The 14,939-nt window shown below is 48.5% G+C and overlaps 1 protein-coding gene across 6 annotated transcripts in view; it reads right to left on the minus strand.

Moving 5' to 3' along the window:
• The window catches only part of GALNT17 (polypeptide N-acetylgalactosaminyltransferase 17), a 272,817-nt gene that overhangs the window by 125,894 nt on the left and 131,984 nt on the right, over nt 1–14,939 (minus strand). For all 6 annotated transcript variants that reach the window (XM_071816838.1, XM_071816835.1, XM_071816834.1 and 3 more), the window contains 2 exons: nt 10,525–10,691; nt 372–546 (listed from right to left, as the gene is read on the minus strand). In XM_071816838.1, coding sequence (XP_071672939.1) covers nt 372–546; nt 10,525–10,691 — 342 coding nt within the window. The remainder of the gene's footprint in view (nt 1–371; nt 547–10,524; nt 10,692–14,939) is intronic.

Here is a 14,939-nt window from a genome sequence, read left to right on the forward strand (position 1 = left end):
CACCCCTGGCACTGCCCCATGTCCTGAGAACCTCATGTCCATCTGTCCAACCCTCCAGGGATGGTGACTCCAGCACTGCCCTGGGCAGCCTGTTCCAGTGCCCCACAGCCCTTTGGGGAAGAAATTGTTCCCCACATCCAACCTCAACCTCCCCTGGCGCAACTTGAGGCCGTTTCCTCTGCTCCTGGCGCTTGTTCCTGGGGAGCAGAGCCCAACACTCATATCTCAGCAGTGGCCATGCAGCTCAGAAGGAAGACAGGATTAATAAACCAGTGGACTTGTCTGCAAACACATCCTCACAAAACAATGGACTGCCCCTTATTTAATGTGTCACACACACTCTAACAGAGACCGCGATGTCGAGCACTTACCAGCCGGCAGTGAACTCCACGTGAGCATCAAAAAACCCCGTGATCTGGCCAGTGGCAGCTTTCCAGCCCTCGATCCGAGCGCGGATGAGTCCCTCTCTCTTCTGGTTGCGCACCACCTTCACCAGCCCGGGGTAGCGCTTATTGACGTATTCTTCCAGTGGCGCCTTCAGCTCCTCTAGAAAAGAAGTGCCAGAGAAGCCAGTGAGGAGGTGCAACAGTTTTCACCTAAAATAAACCACTTTACTGATGGATATGAGAAGAATGTACCAGAGCCACACATCCCTGAACACCACTGGGAGGGATACATTCATTTAGAGTCAACCGATGCTAATTTGCAAAAGACCCCCTGATGGTGGACTGACTACAACCCTTTCAAAAGAAATGCGAGGTTGCCAAGGACATTGCTGTAGGACAACTAAGGAGCCAAACACTGGTGCTCTGGAGTTCTGATGGAGCTTTGAGCTGAAAGGATTGCTAGAAATGCTGCAAAATCCATCTCAATTGCCTTAAACTGCATCGAAACTGTGCATAAGCTTTACTACCCTTTTTACTCAGCCTCACTACTACGGTCTTGGCATTTGCTGAATGTTTTCCAAGCTTTGCCACTAGAAGGGTGAAATTCCCCATTTTTACGATCGGATGAAAGAGATTTTTGACTTTGTTCAGAAGAAAACTGCGGATCATTTAATTATGTTGTCTAAACCTGTATACAAGCTACGGCTGAGAACATAATGGATCTGTCAGTCTGCGCTCATTACCAGCATCAAACCTCGTGATAGTCACAACTATTGAGTGTCAATGACACACACGACTTTGAATGGGGAAGCATATGAAACGTTACAATAAAGTACTAGTATGATTTCTCAAAACATTTGGAAATAAGCTACTGTTCTGCCAGAAACCTTAGTCTTTTTATTTCCTAGTGCATCAGTTAAATGCACAGAGATCACTGATGCGACACGGTCTGTAAAGGCTCAGCAATGCCATTGTCTATCAACGCACACTCTTAACGCCATGAAAGCAGCTCCTGAGAACGTCTTTTATCCCTATGAGGCTCCAGAAGACATAAAATTAAGATATGGTCCATGACCCCAAATTATAGTCAACTACTCCCCACACATACTCCCTCCCAGAAAAAAGAAGAAAAAAGTCACCATTAATACAATGCACAGGGTAAAATATCTGAGATATATGAGCACAGGTGAGTTTCTAAATGAAGGAAAAATGGCAAAGGAGAGCAAAAGAGTAAAGAGCAAGTCCCATCTGCTGGGCTTAGCCTGAGAAATCACCAAAGGAAAAGGGATTATCTGCTGCCTTCCCTTCCACGCCTCTTCCAAGCACAGAAAATGTGCTTTCTTCAGACTGCCTTTCTGGGATGGTTCCCCTCACATATCAATTTCCCCAAAGTCTCATTTCTTTTTTATGCTGAAGTAGGAATAAAAAGAATAAAGCAAATGAGCCCCTTCCTCAATTCAAAGCATCTGCATCACATACATACATAACTCAGCAACTTCCATTTCATGCGGAGCCACTCGGAGAAAAACCAATATTTTATGGAGACAACAGCTCTTCCGAATGGTTTAAGGAGACAGAGACACAGATTTTTTTGACAGCTGAAATCCCACAAGCAGAGCACTGGCACCTGACGTGGATTTGTCAGACGGTGAATCGTTAGTGCTGCAGACCACGGCGTTACAGGTTAGACGGAACAATTAAAACAAGTTTTAGCCTCAGTTGAAGGAAAACAGGAAAAATCCTCATGGGAATTCTTTGAGAGAGAAACAGGGAAGAATTGTAACATCATGTCTCAAAGGTAGCGAAGGGTGAAGCCCAAGAGGTTCCTACGCCCACCATGCTGTGTATGATGTAGATCAGCAGAAACTCCCCCAGGAGGCACAGCCACGTCCTGCTCCTCTCCAAGAGGATGCTGGTGAGGAACTGGTGAGGAACAGGTGAGGAACTGATCTGCTGAGAGCCCCAAGGCCACTGCAGCACCCCCTGCACCTGTGAAACAGCTGAGGTGGCCATGGAGAACCGCTGGGGAAGATGCTCACGATGAGCATCGTTCTAACACATCATCCTTCATCAGGTGAGGCCAGATTGCTCCTGTTCAGTGACCCCTAACAGGCTGGTAACTAAGAGGAATCATAGAATTATTTTGGTTGGAAAAAAACCCTCAAGATCATGGAGTCCAACCATAACCCACCCCTGGCACTGCCCCATGTCCTGAGAACCTCATGTCCGTCTGTCCAACCCTCCAGGGATGGTGACTCCAGCACTGCCCTGGGCAGCCTGTTCCAATGCCCCACAGCCCTTTGGGGAAGAAATTGTTCCCCACATCCAACCTCAACCTCCCCGGTGCAACTTGAGGCCGTTTCCTCTCATTCTGTCACCACTCAGATAAAAGCTTTAACCAGACATGGGAAACGCGGTTCTAGACCCTTTCTCTGCTCAGGGCTTCCCGCACAACCTTGCTCAGATTTTTGGGCTTTGCTCCCTGTCAGTCTGGCTCAGCCCCCAGCACACACCTTTTGGGTGGGAATTCAGTTTTCTTACATGTCCATGCAAGCGGTACCAGAGAGGATGGCTGCAGGTCTGTGCAGTCTCTTACCCTTCAGAGCCGGTTTGCAGCTCTGCAGGGGTGAGCACGGTGCTCTGCTCTTTCGATATCCCAAAATACATACTTGGCACTCAGCTGGGCATCCAGCCAGCAGGCACAGGGTTGGGGTGAGCTTTGCATTTCATCTCTCTGTGTATCCAGAAGCGCAGGTGTGGAAAATTCAGTATCAGGTATCAAAAGCGAAATGCAAGTCTCCAGGAATGCTCTGCAAAACTGCCGTTCGAGTACCAAGCGAGCCCTGGCCTGGGTGTCCCCCTGTCAGGGACCGGGACTGACGTGGTCACAGTGAAAACCATGGGTCAAAGCCCAGCTCTGGCACAGCCGCATCAGTCGATGCTGATCCATGGGACCAGACGTGCTCAGCTCCCTCCACGTGAAATGCAGTGGGCTGCAAATCATAACTCGCTCACACATTTAATCTTAACCCAAGTCATTTAAAATTATTCCTAATCTTACCCTGTGTTTTCCTTCAGCCGGCAGTCACTTCGTCAAGCACCACTGGCCTAAGAGGAAAACAATTGGCGGCAGGTCTGACGAGCTCTGTCAGAACTGGCTGCAGGCTGAGGATGCGGAGAGCTGTTGCACTAAGGTCAGTAGCAGCAGAGCTTTTCATCTGTCATATTAACTTAAGAAATCTTTCATTCCCAACTACTGAATCTTTGCAGCACATCCCAGAGCTGTAATAGGAAGGCTGGGAGGTCTGAAGGAGAATGCCAGGAGTTAAGTGACTTCCACTGATGGACAATAGCAGATACTCTCGCTGGAGGGACTCGGTTTTCACACAAACGGGTAACCCGGCCTTTGGACATGCTATTTTCAGGACTTCATGCAAACTACAGCGGGGAAGAAGGCATCTCACAGTTCAGATAACTTAGAATCATAGAATCATTTTAGTTGGAAAAGACCCTCAAGATCGAGTCCAACCATGACCCACCCCTGGCACTGCCCCATGTCCTGAGAACCTCATGTCCGTCTGTCCAACCCTCTAGGGATGGTGACTCCAGCACTGCCCTGGGCAGCCTGTTCCAATGCCCCACAGCCCTTTGGGGAAGAAATTGTTCCCCACATCCAACCTCACCCTCCCCTGGTGCAACTTGAGGCCGTTTCCTCTGCTCCTGGCGCTTGTTCCTGGGGAGCAGAGCCCGACCCCCCTGGCTCCAAGCTCCTTTCAGGCAGTTCAGAGATCAGAAGGTCTCCCCTCAGCTCCAGTTCTCCAGCTGAACCCCCCAGGTCCCTCAGCCGCTCCCATCACACTTGTGCTCCAGTCCCTCACCACCTTTGTCACCCTTCTTGCTGCCATTGCCCTCCCCGCTGCCTTGTGCAGGGTTGTAGCCGGGCTTGAGCCCCTTCAGCTCATGGCTCAAAATGAGAATCTCCATTAGATACTGAACCAATGACAATTTTAGCATGACCATCAGTGCAGTGTTCACAAGCTGAAACTCTGGATGCAAAGTAACACCAAAGAAAGTCAGGAGCCAAGATGGGAGCAGAGCGGTGGCTCCCCAGCTCACCTTCATCCTTCCTTACCAAAGAACCGCTTATTTAGGCCACATACTTGTGAGGTATCTGTGAGTGGATCTACAAGGGCTACACAACCAGCAATTTCATCCCAACTAAGCTCTGCAACGGAACAGAGAAACTCCGTTCTCCTCTGGTCCCCTCTGACACTTTTCCCGACCACACTCACACATCCTTTGAGGAAACCTATAGCACCATCCTTCAGAGTACCCCCAGGTCATCCCTAAGTCATAGTTATCAAGGATGTAATCAATACCCGCACAGGGAGGCATTTGGGAACGTTTGGTCTCTGTCATTCCACTTCCAGGGAAGATTTGCAGAGAGAAACCCTATTGAAAACGTCAGCAGATTCCATTTCAATCCTGCCTTTTGTTCTCCACCTGTCCATATTGATCTCCAATGAAGCGAAAGCCCAAAGAACTACAATCCAATAGACTTGTTGCTCTATTAAAAAAACCAGCATCTGCCAGCTGCAATTAATTATGTTATTCATTCCAAAGTATTTTGTCACCTACATGAGCTTTCTGGCAAATAGGGCTGCCAAAAAGACACATGCCACTAAAAGTGACCATGTCACGGACATTAGACCAGAAGCAACCGCAGGAACATCCACTGCTCAAGTGCTCCACACCACAAATGCTGCCCAAATAAGCCCAAATCCCCTTGAAGTCCCCAGAACTAAAGGTGGGAACCGCCTGGTGCCACACAAAGAAAGGAGTAAAGACCAACGGTACCAAAGGAGCTCAAGGAAATATCAACAGCAGAAAACCTCTGATTCGACAATGGTCGGGTGGTCCCGGGGATGGACTGCACCTCCTCTACACCCCTAAAGAAAACACGGTTGTGTTTGCCAGGCTGAGCTGGGTGGGAAAAGTCCACAGAGCCCCAGGATGTTATCAGCAACCCTGAAAGCTGGAGGACACGGGAGCCGGGGCTGGGAGGGCTCCGGTGCCATGGGAGACACCCTGTCCCACACTCCCTCAAACACTAAAGCCATTGCAGGCTGGGTTTCTGCTTCACAAACTCACAAAAGAAACTCCTTCAATGGGCAATAAAGGGATATGAGAATTTTTGCAACAAGACTCAGAGCCAGGTGAGAGAGCCACCAAGATGCTGAAGGGAGTGGAGCATCTCCCGTGTGAGGAAAGGCTGAGGGAGCTGGGGCTCTGGAGCTGGACAAGAGGAGACTGAGGGTGGCCTCACTCATGGGGATCAATATGGAAAGGGTGAGTGTCAGGAGGATGGAGCCAGGCTCTTCTCAGTGACAACCAGTGACAGGACAAGAGGCAATGGGTGCAAACTGGAACACAGAAGGTTCCACTTAAATTTGAGAAGAAACTTGTTCCTGGTGAGGGTGTCAGAGCCTGGCCCAGGCTGCCCAGGGAGGTTGTGGAGTCTCCTTCTCTGCAGACATTCAAACCCGCCTGGACACCTTCCTGTGGAACCTCAGCTGGGTGTTCCTGCTCCATGGGGGATTGCACTGGATGAGCTTTCCAGGTCCCTTCCAATCCCGGACCTCCTGTGATTCTGTGATTCCAAAGCTTTTGACATTTGCTTGCAAATATTAAAGAGCAAACTACAAAATGGGGAGCAAGCGCATGAATCGGGTCTCACGCAGAGTTCCAGGCAAAGCTGGACCCACCCGCTGCATTTGACTGCAAGTCTCTGGTTCATCTGGTTCACCAAAAGCCAAATAAGAGACAAACCAAGGTTTGCTGCTCTCCTCCTCACCTTGGCAGGGCCTGAAAATCTCAGATGTGAAACACAGGCGGGACAACACCAGGTCAGCTGCAATTAAGCAACACATTTGAGCAACTAAAATAATTAGGCCCTTGGGTTGGAGCAGCACCTCGGGAAAGCCCAGATATGACTCAGCTTCTTGCAATTCTGTTAAAACCTTTCTCTAAACACAAACACACAAAATGCAGCTCCCCGGAGAACATGCACAAACCGCCGTTGTTGCTGTTGAAATGAGCTGCAGAACAAGAAAGGGATATTTCAAGTCCAACTAATACGTTACACCGAGGTAAATTACAACCCGTCGCATGGTCTCCCTGAGTGCAGCCAACTGCTTTATGCAGTCTTTTATCCCAAGGTTTTCTTTTAGACTAAGAGGTTTCCTTCCAAGAGATATCATCCCAGATTAAAAACACTGAAAGACAGACAGAAGAAAAAAAAAGACAAAAATAAAAAAGCAGGTGATGATTAAGCAAGAGACTCCGACAAAGTGTGCGGCTGCGAGATAACGGAACATCTCAGGGGCACGCTGCTGTGCGTCTCCAACAACCCAGGAAAAATGTTATCACTCAGAAACACAACCTGCGCACTGGCTTTGTAATTACACCCCTGCAACAAACACAAACAAAAGCGGCCTCCAAAAAAGGTCTTTATGAAGAATAATGTGCAGCTCAAAGGAGAAAGGGGTTCAAACTACAACTCCCCAAGCTTTTTCCTTCAAGGAGGGATTTTTTTTTTCCCATTACAATAGATTGGTATCTTTTATCTATTTACAGCTCAGACATAAAGAATCAAAATGACTGTGTTTACTAACTTTTCATCTCTTTGCGCACTTTTATGCTGTGCGGTGTTGTTGTACAAACCGCGTTACAACAAAGATAAGAACGAGAAGCGTCTAATGAGTCTTCAGAAGCAGCTTGTTCCAGTCTGAAAACTACAAAACGCCAAAGGGTTTTGATGGTGTCTGTAACTGCTCAGTGGTCTCCCTGAAGAGTAAATCACAGCCAGGGGTGCTCAGGGCCTGCGGTTCCGACCTCCATCCCCGGGACTAATTGTAAAACTTGGAGTTGACTTGGAAATCCCAGAGGCCTTTTAACATTTGCTTTGGGAACGTGCTTTATTCTTTAATCACTGTACAAGTTGTATTTCCTCATCACGCCTGTGTAAAGTGCTCTCTGCCAAATCCCACGCAGAAGTCCCCAGAGCCATGACTTGCACGAGCCTTTAGAAAATGTCCCAGGAGTTGCTTCTTCTAATGCATCAGGGTACAAACACAGCTACTGGGTTTGAGCTCCAGCTCTGCAAGGCCAGCCTGCTTTCAGGTGTATAAAACTGAGCCCAAGGGCTCTGCCCACCTCAGACACACGCGGCTGCTCACAACAGGCTGCGCTAATCCCTCCTCTTGTTCAGCGACAGCCGCTCCAGTCGCACCCACACAACCGCATCTTCTGCTCAGCGCTGGTGCCTGATCCTCCGGGATTCATCTCTAAATCTTAGAGCTTACGAGAAACTATTTTCCTGTAATTATTTTCTTGTAGAAGCCAAATCCATACATTGCCAATGACTGTTTGTAATATCCAAAGCATCAACTATATGATGTTGCTATTGCTGCTTACAATTATTTCCTACCATTAGTGGGAACTATACAACAATGTTATTGCCATTAATAATTCTTGGCTGTCATTGAAGTTCCTTGACGGTCCAGAGAATGAATGCACGGGTCCCAGAGAGATGGTCTGGTTTGTATAATTTCTTTTACATGAGAAAACTAGACTATTACACGCTTGGGAGGAGCTCTCCATAAACATCTGCCAAGCTACCTCATTATCTTCCTTCAAATCCCTCCTTAAAAATCTCATTTGTCACGATGCCTACAAAGACTCAACAGCATAGTACGGGTATCACTAACTACCCATAGCAGCCAACAGCATCTCCCTGTCCCCTGCACCCACTCTCCTCGTACAATGGCTTCTCAAGGTTTCTGATGGTGGAGCTACCTTGGTGTTCAGGTGTTGGACAACCCTCAGCACAACCCTGTCCCATCACTGGGAACCCTGGATGCTCATGATGGCGATATGATCAATGTATCCCACTGGCGGGATGCAGAGTGCACAGTGCCTGGGTGTGCAAGGAGACCGTGATTTCCCCACGTGATGGGGACAGAGTTTTGAGCAGGGCCTGTTACAACAAGACAAGGGGTGATGATTTTAAACTAAAGGAGGGAGATTCAGGCTGGACAGGAGGAAGGAATTGTTGGCCCTGAGGGTGGTGAGAGCCTGGCCCAGGTTGGCCAGAGAGGTGGTGGATGAACCATCTCTGGAGACATCCCAGGCCAGGCTGGACGGGGCTCTGAGCAACCTGAGCTGGTGAAGATGTCCCTGCTCATGGCAGGGGGGGCACTGGGGGAGCTGGGAAGGTCCCTTCCAATCCAAACTATTCTAGGATACATTAATTTGTCCCTCAGTTTAAGGTCACCTACCTGCATCTGCCACCCTGGCCAGTGGGTGCCCCAGGACACTCCAGCACAAGCCGGGCAGCCCGGCTGCCCTGCACAGCACCAGGATGAAACCCCAGGGCTGGAACGGCTTGAGCACACAACGGGTTTTGGCCACCTGCCTTGCCACCCTGTCACCCACCGGCCACCAGGCAGCCCCATCACCAGAGCCCCCCAGCACCAGCAGCAAACAGCCAGGGACGATGGTGCCTTGTAATCTCAGCAGTGGAAAAAGGGATTTAATCCTGCGTTCCCGCTGCCAGCTGCAGTCTCAGCTGCCTGGGGGGCAATTCTTTTTGAAATTATTCATTTCATTGTCCTGTGCCTTTCAGCAGTGGCTCCAGAGCACTTGACTCAACATTAGCTTCAGTGCTGCATACTGAATGATGGGTGGGGGCCGTTTAGAAACATACTGCTTTGTGCATGGGCAGAGAAGCTCAATAATTATTACCAGTGGGTTCTCTTTTTAAAGAGTGCTCTTCACCCCATTGATATTATAAAATTTGGAGAGGGACATCTCATTTTAGCTTTTCAAACCCCTAAGTACTGGGCAATGCCAAATACTGCAGCGACAGCTCACCTGCACTTTCTCTGCACAAGCCAAGTGTCCCGGCTCTGAAATCCCAGCACTCCACTGGCGCACATCACCCCAGCTGTTGCACCAGAGCTGCTGCGATTTCCATCAGCTGAGGAGCTGCCCTCCGGTTTCTTTTACTGGTAATTATAATTCATCAGCTTTCTATGGTGCTCATTACCGTGGTGTTTGAGTGCCTATTTTTGCAGGCTTGAGTAGCTTGCTGTACACCAGCTCATCTCATTGCAGACAGACGAGCAGCCTCTCCGGCTCCCTCTGGAAACAAGCTCTGCACATCCTGCACCCTCCCTGATCTTCCTTTCTGATCACAGCACCCATGGCACATGTCTATTATTTTTTAGAGTAATATTAAAAACATGCAGCACAAAGGATCAAAGTAACTTCACCATTTGCTGTTCTTCATAAAGATTTTTAGCTACTCTAATGACACCACCCAACTGTATATTGGGAAAAACAAACCTTGCAAGAATCAGAGTCTGAAAATGCTTCCACATGAAACCACCTCCTGTGGTTTTGTGCTATCAGAAGCCAGGGGGAAGGTTTAGCAACAGTGAGTGAGAGCGGGCTGAACCTAATGACACGTGTGACATGGGAACCAAACATCCCCTCTGTGTCTTGTCATGGCCTGACTCGTGCAAGTTGGGTGTGTTTGTTTCCTCTTCTCCCTCTTTACTCATCCTTCTCACATCAGAAACACATTGTGAGAGGAATGAGGGCCTCTGCAGAATCCCAGCCATTTACAAAGCCTGGGACTTTATTCTACAGACAGGGAAACTGAGACACACACAAAGAAAATGTCTCATTTAACAACACTGCAAGGGGTCAAAGCAGAAATAGCTCACTAGGCTCCAGGCTCTTGTTCCTCAGCTCCATGAGAAGTCCATCCCTGCAACAACCAGAGTGTTGTTACCAGAAACAAAGGTACACCTGAGACAAGGACTTCTGGATACTACTGTGAAGAGAACAGTAAGATTGCCCTCTGGTTTCCTTTAGCCTTCTTGCTTTCAGCTACACTGCCAAGCAGTCTCAGATTTTAACTTGGGTTTAATCCTGTTCCTTTTTTGCTACAGAACCGTGTGCCCCCCAGCAGCATCACCACTCCCACAGAAACACGACACCTCCAAAAGACTGTAGGAAATTAAAAAACCCTCCCAACATTTCAGAAGCCCTGGAGCCCAGTGCTGCCAACCTTCGTCACTGTTGTCATCCACAAGGATGATCTCCTTCAGGAGGTGAGCTGGTGTGTGATTCACGGCGCTGTGCACTGATCGCAGGATAACCGACAGCGCCTCATTCACGAAGATGAAGATGATGGAGATCTGGGGCAGGTCCTTGCCGTATTTCAGCTCTTTGCACCTGCAGCACAAAGGGCAGAGAGGGAGAGATGGGGTTAGCAGAGCACAGTGCGGCGCTTCCAGTCACATTTAATACACGGTGTGAGACGATGGCTGACACCCCACAGATTCACACAGTTCCAGCTGCCTGGGCGTGATTTCAGCAGTGCTGTCTAGGAAGGGAGAGCAGCGATGGAGAGCACCCTCCGGGCTTTGACAGCATCCTCTAGGCTCTGAGAGCATTCTCCAGGCTCCCAGAGCACTCTCTGGGCTCAGAGAGCATCCTCCAGGCTCACAGAGCATCCTCCAGGCTCACAGAGCACCCTCTGGGCTCACAGAGCATCCTCCGGGCCCACAGACCACCCTCTGAACTCAGAGAGCACCCTCCGGACTCCCAAAGCATTCTCCAAGCTTGCAGAGCAGCCTCCAGGCTCTGAGAGCATCCTCTGGGCTCCCTGAGCATCCTCCAAGCTCCAAGAGCATCCTCCAGGCTCCTAGAGCATTCTCCAGGCTCACAGAGCACCAAGGGCAGGGTGCAAATCCAGAGTTCACTTACCTGAGGTTGCGTTTGCCCATCCGTGTATGTATGTAACAAAAAGCAGCCTCCAGAAGAGCGAAAATGGTTTTGGCTTTACCATTTAAAGTGAAACGCCACATCCCTATTCTGTTTTAAGATTAATAAGTGCTCAGAAATGAGCTTTGTTCTTAAACAGCACTTGTGAATTTTCTTCCCATTTGCTTTGGAATGAAACGAATATGAAATGATCTTTGGTTAAATCATCTTAATAGATGTTTTAGCTCTCTTTGCCGATACTTCTAAATACACTCCTGTCTCTGCAGCACCCCAGCACTGCATTGCCATGAACTGGTGTCTGTACTTCACAGCCAGGATTGGTTAAAAACGAAAACTCGCGCTCATTTCTCTGTGTTTCAGGAGTAATTGCTTAACTGGGGCTGGTTTTGTTGCTGGGCGCTTGCTGAGGCCCAGTTCTGTGTACCAAGCAAGCAACAGGTTCACACAACACCCATCTCAAGGGCAAGGGCACCCACGAAGCAGAACTAGGGTGGCTCTAAGTGGAAGAGGCTTCTCCATGGAAATAGAGATGTTGTTTTAATGCCACACTTCATCCTAACCAGAAACTTAATAAGTACTTGCAGAAAGCAAACAGGCTGTCTTGAACTACTTCAAGCAATTTAATCAAACTCTCCAGCTTTCCCTGCAATAAATACATGCAAGGGAAGGAGCAGAAACCCAGCGTCCCCTCTCCCCGTCCGCATTCATGACAGATTAGACATGCAACATTAGCAGTGTTCGCAGAATTACAATGAGCGTTTACCGAGTGAATCCTGCCCAGATAAGCAAAGAAAGAGGGAACCTGCGAACAACATCCCTGCGCTTCAAGCTCATTGACTCGCCAACAATGACTCTATTTAATTGTGCTGGGTGTTTCTTAGGCAACAGCAGACATTCTTCAGACTCCAAAATGAGACTTGGGAGACAAAGATTTTCACAAAAACACAGTTCTTTATGAATCTTCTGTAGTTAAAGAAGGATGCTGGATAAAAACAAGGTTTTATTTCTTGATTTAACTATTGTCTTCCCTAAAGCAAGCCAAGTTCACTAAAAAAGAGAGCATACCAATTGCTGAAAAGGATCTTCCTAAGGGAAGATCTCTCTTTAAAATGAACAGTCGTGATGGGGTAAAGTGACAATTGACCCTGCAATCCTGCCATGAAAGTCAAACTAAAATGACTCCGAGATTAAAAACCCGCTTTTGATAGATGTTGATACCTGCTAAGCTGAAGAGAAGGTGGTCACAGGAGCAAGAGTGTTTCCTTTTAATCATCGCGCACCTCTGGGCAGCCTCCCCAGGGCGCGCTCCGGGGGGATAAAGCGCTCGGTTTCTGATCAAAGAGGTTTGGAGGAAAATCCAAATCAGAGCCCTTTGAGGTTCATCTCCTGCTCATTCGCATTCGCCCCGCACCACTCTTATCGCTGTTCTCCTTCCCTCATTGCTGAGGACAGGCGAACAAAGACACGGGGAGAGGAGATAAGTCCGGGCCCAGTGGGCAGCCAAATACCCACATTGTTCATATGCACAAAGCTGCAATTCTCCGAAGGCAGGAGGAGGGAGGCAAAGGCTGTGCATGAACACCGCGCTCTCCGGTGGCTTTGGCTGCAACCACACCAGCAGGGAAGGCAGCAATCGAAAAGCAAATTAACCTCAAGTTTGTCAGTGTTCCTCACATGGGCCGTGTGATGCTCTCTGATCACAGCCATCCGACTCCACCGCAGAGCTTTATTACTGACAGGCTGACACGGCAACAAATATTCCTACGTGTGTGCAGGAGAACACCTAGTGCTTCTGGGCTCTGCTGGGGCCAGAGGGGGGAAAAGGAAAAATAAAATGAAATGAAAAACCAGGCTTGAGCTTGAACGTAATTAGAAAGGCCAGCAGAGAACTTGTTAGAAACAGCAGGAATAATGAGTATGTGGGATGGGAAGGATAGAATCATAGAATTACAGAATCATTTCAGTTGGAAAAGTCCTTCAGGATCATCGAGTTCAACTATAACCCAACTCTAGCACTACCCCATGTCCCTAAGAAACATCTTTTAAACCTCTCCAGGGATGGTGACTCCACCGTTGCACTGGGCAGCCTGTTCCAATGCCCCACAGCCCTTTCCAGGAAGAACTTTGTGGTGGGGTTTTGGTTTTTGGTGGTTTGGTTTTGTTTCTTCTAAGCGTTCCTCTGGGTAAGGCGGGAAGACAGATGATGTGATATCTGTGCCTCCTCCAGCACTGCGAGCACAACCCATAGGAACGGCACAGAAAGCCAGTCCCAAGCGGTGCCCGGGCTGTCGAACCCCAGCTGGGTCACATCTCATCCCTCTGCCCACAACCAGTGCCCTCGGGCAAGACAGAATTTGTCTGCTTGCTGCACAGTACATTCAAAATGCAGATCCCAGGCCAAAATCCTTCTAAATCCAGGATTCACATCTTACCAATTATTCAAGGGGGACGCACAGGGCAGAACTGGATTCTAGCACAGCTGTGGTCCTCAGCTCAGGCCGTGGGCTGCTGTCCTTGGGGATCAGCAACTAATGAGATAAATGTGATATTCAGGAAGGTTCTCAGGGGAGCTGAAGGCTCAGCAGCACAAGGAAAACAAGAAGCGCTAGGAATAAACATGTTGTGCTGAGATTTCTGCCAAGCTTTTCTAGAACTTGAATTAACACCAAAGCAAATCCATTTCTTATGTAGGCTGGAAAACCTTTGCAGCTCCTCATGTCTTCTATGAGGAGAATTTCAGGTTTTATTCCTAATGCTCAGCTCAGACCATATCTGCTCTGCCCACAAGCAAGTCTGGGTCCAGCGACTCGGATTACCAAAGGAACACTGAAAACTTGTAAGTTTAAATGAAACACGATGAAGAGACCACCACAGTTCATTCCTGTTGGTGTTGGTGATTAGTTACCCACAGGGTTAAAGACCAGAAACTTATTTTATATTTTAAGTTCCTCACTTCCAGTTCTCCATCATTCCCAAAGAGCCGTTTCAGGAAGTTCTCCCCACCCCGCACCAGGGACACATCTGCACGGGGACCACGACAGAGCCACCAATATCTGGAAATAACTGTAAGAGAAAATGGAAGCAGAATGCAGCTGATCCCCCCCAATCTGCTCTTTGCTAAACGAGAAGCACTCGACTGGTGAAAGCACAGAACGCCACTCACTTGCCACCACCAGTAAACTCCTTAGGTGCAGTTTACACAACGGCTTTTTCCCCACTAAATCCTGCTCGCACGGGCTGGCACCTGCCTGCAGGATTTATGTCGAAATTTCAGGAATCAATATCAAGAAGAAACAGATCACTTACAGTTTTGCCTCTCGTTTAGACCAACAGATTATCAAAGTAAGACGCATTTTATGTCCCATTAAATCATACTCAACTAAGCCCCATTAAATCACGCTTACAAAAAAAAGTTTTGAGAGGCTGGGGTAAACATAATTTATGGTGTTGGGCTTAATTTAGGGATCTCACTGAGCTCTCATTGATAAGTGTCGCTTGTCCTTCCATAGAGGAGAAAAGTGGTTGACTCCATTCTTGATCCGAGGTTCAGACGCATCTTTTTCACTTCAGAAACAGACCAACCACAGACACCAGACACAGCACAAACCTGCACCTGGAGCGTCCATGGACCAGGCCCCGGTGTCCTGACCTGCCCTGACCCGTGAAGGAACCGGGACACTGGTGGGTGCAGAGCCA

The sequence above is a fragment of the Patagioenas fasciata genome, chromosome 19, assembly GCF_037038585.1.
Source record: "Patagioenas fasciata isolate bPatFas1 chromosome 19, bPatFas1.hap1, whole genome shotgun sequence".
Taxonomy (NCBI): Eukaryota; Metazoa; Chordata; class Aves; order Columbiformes; family Columbidae; genus Patagioenas; species Patagioenas fasciata.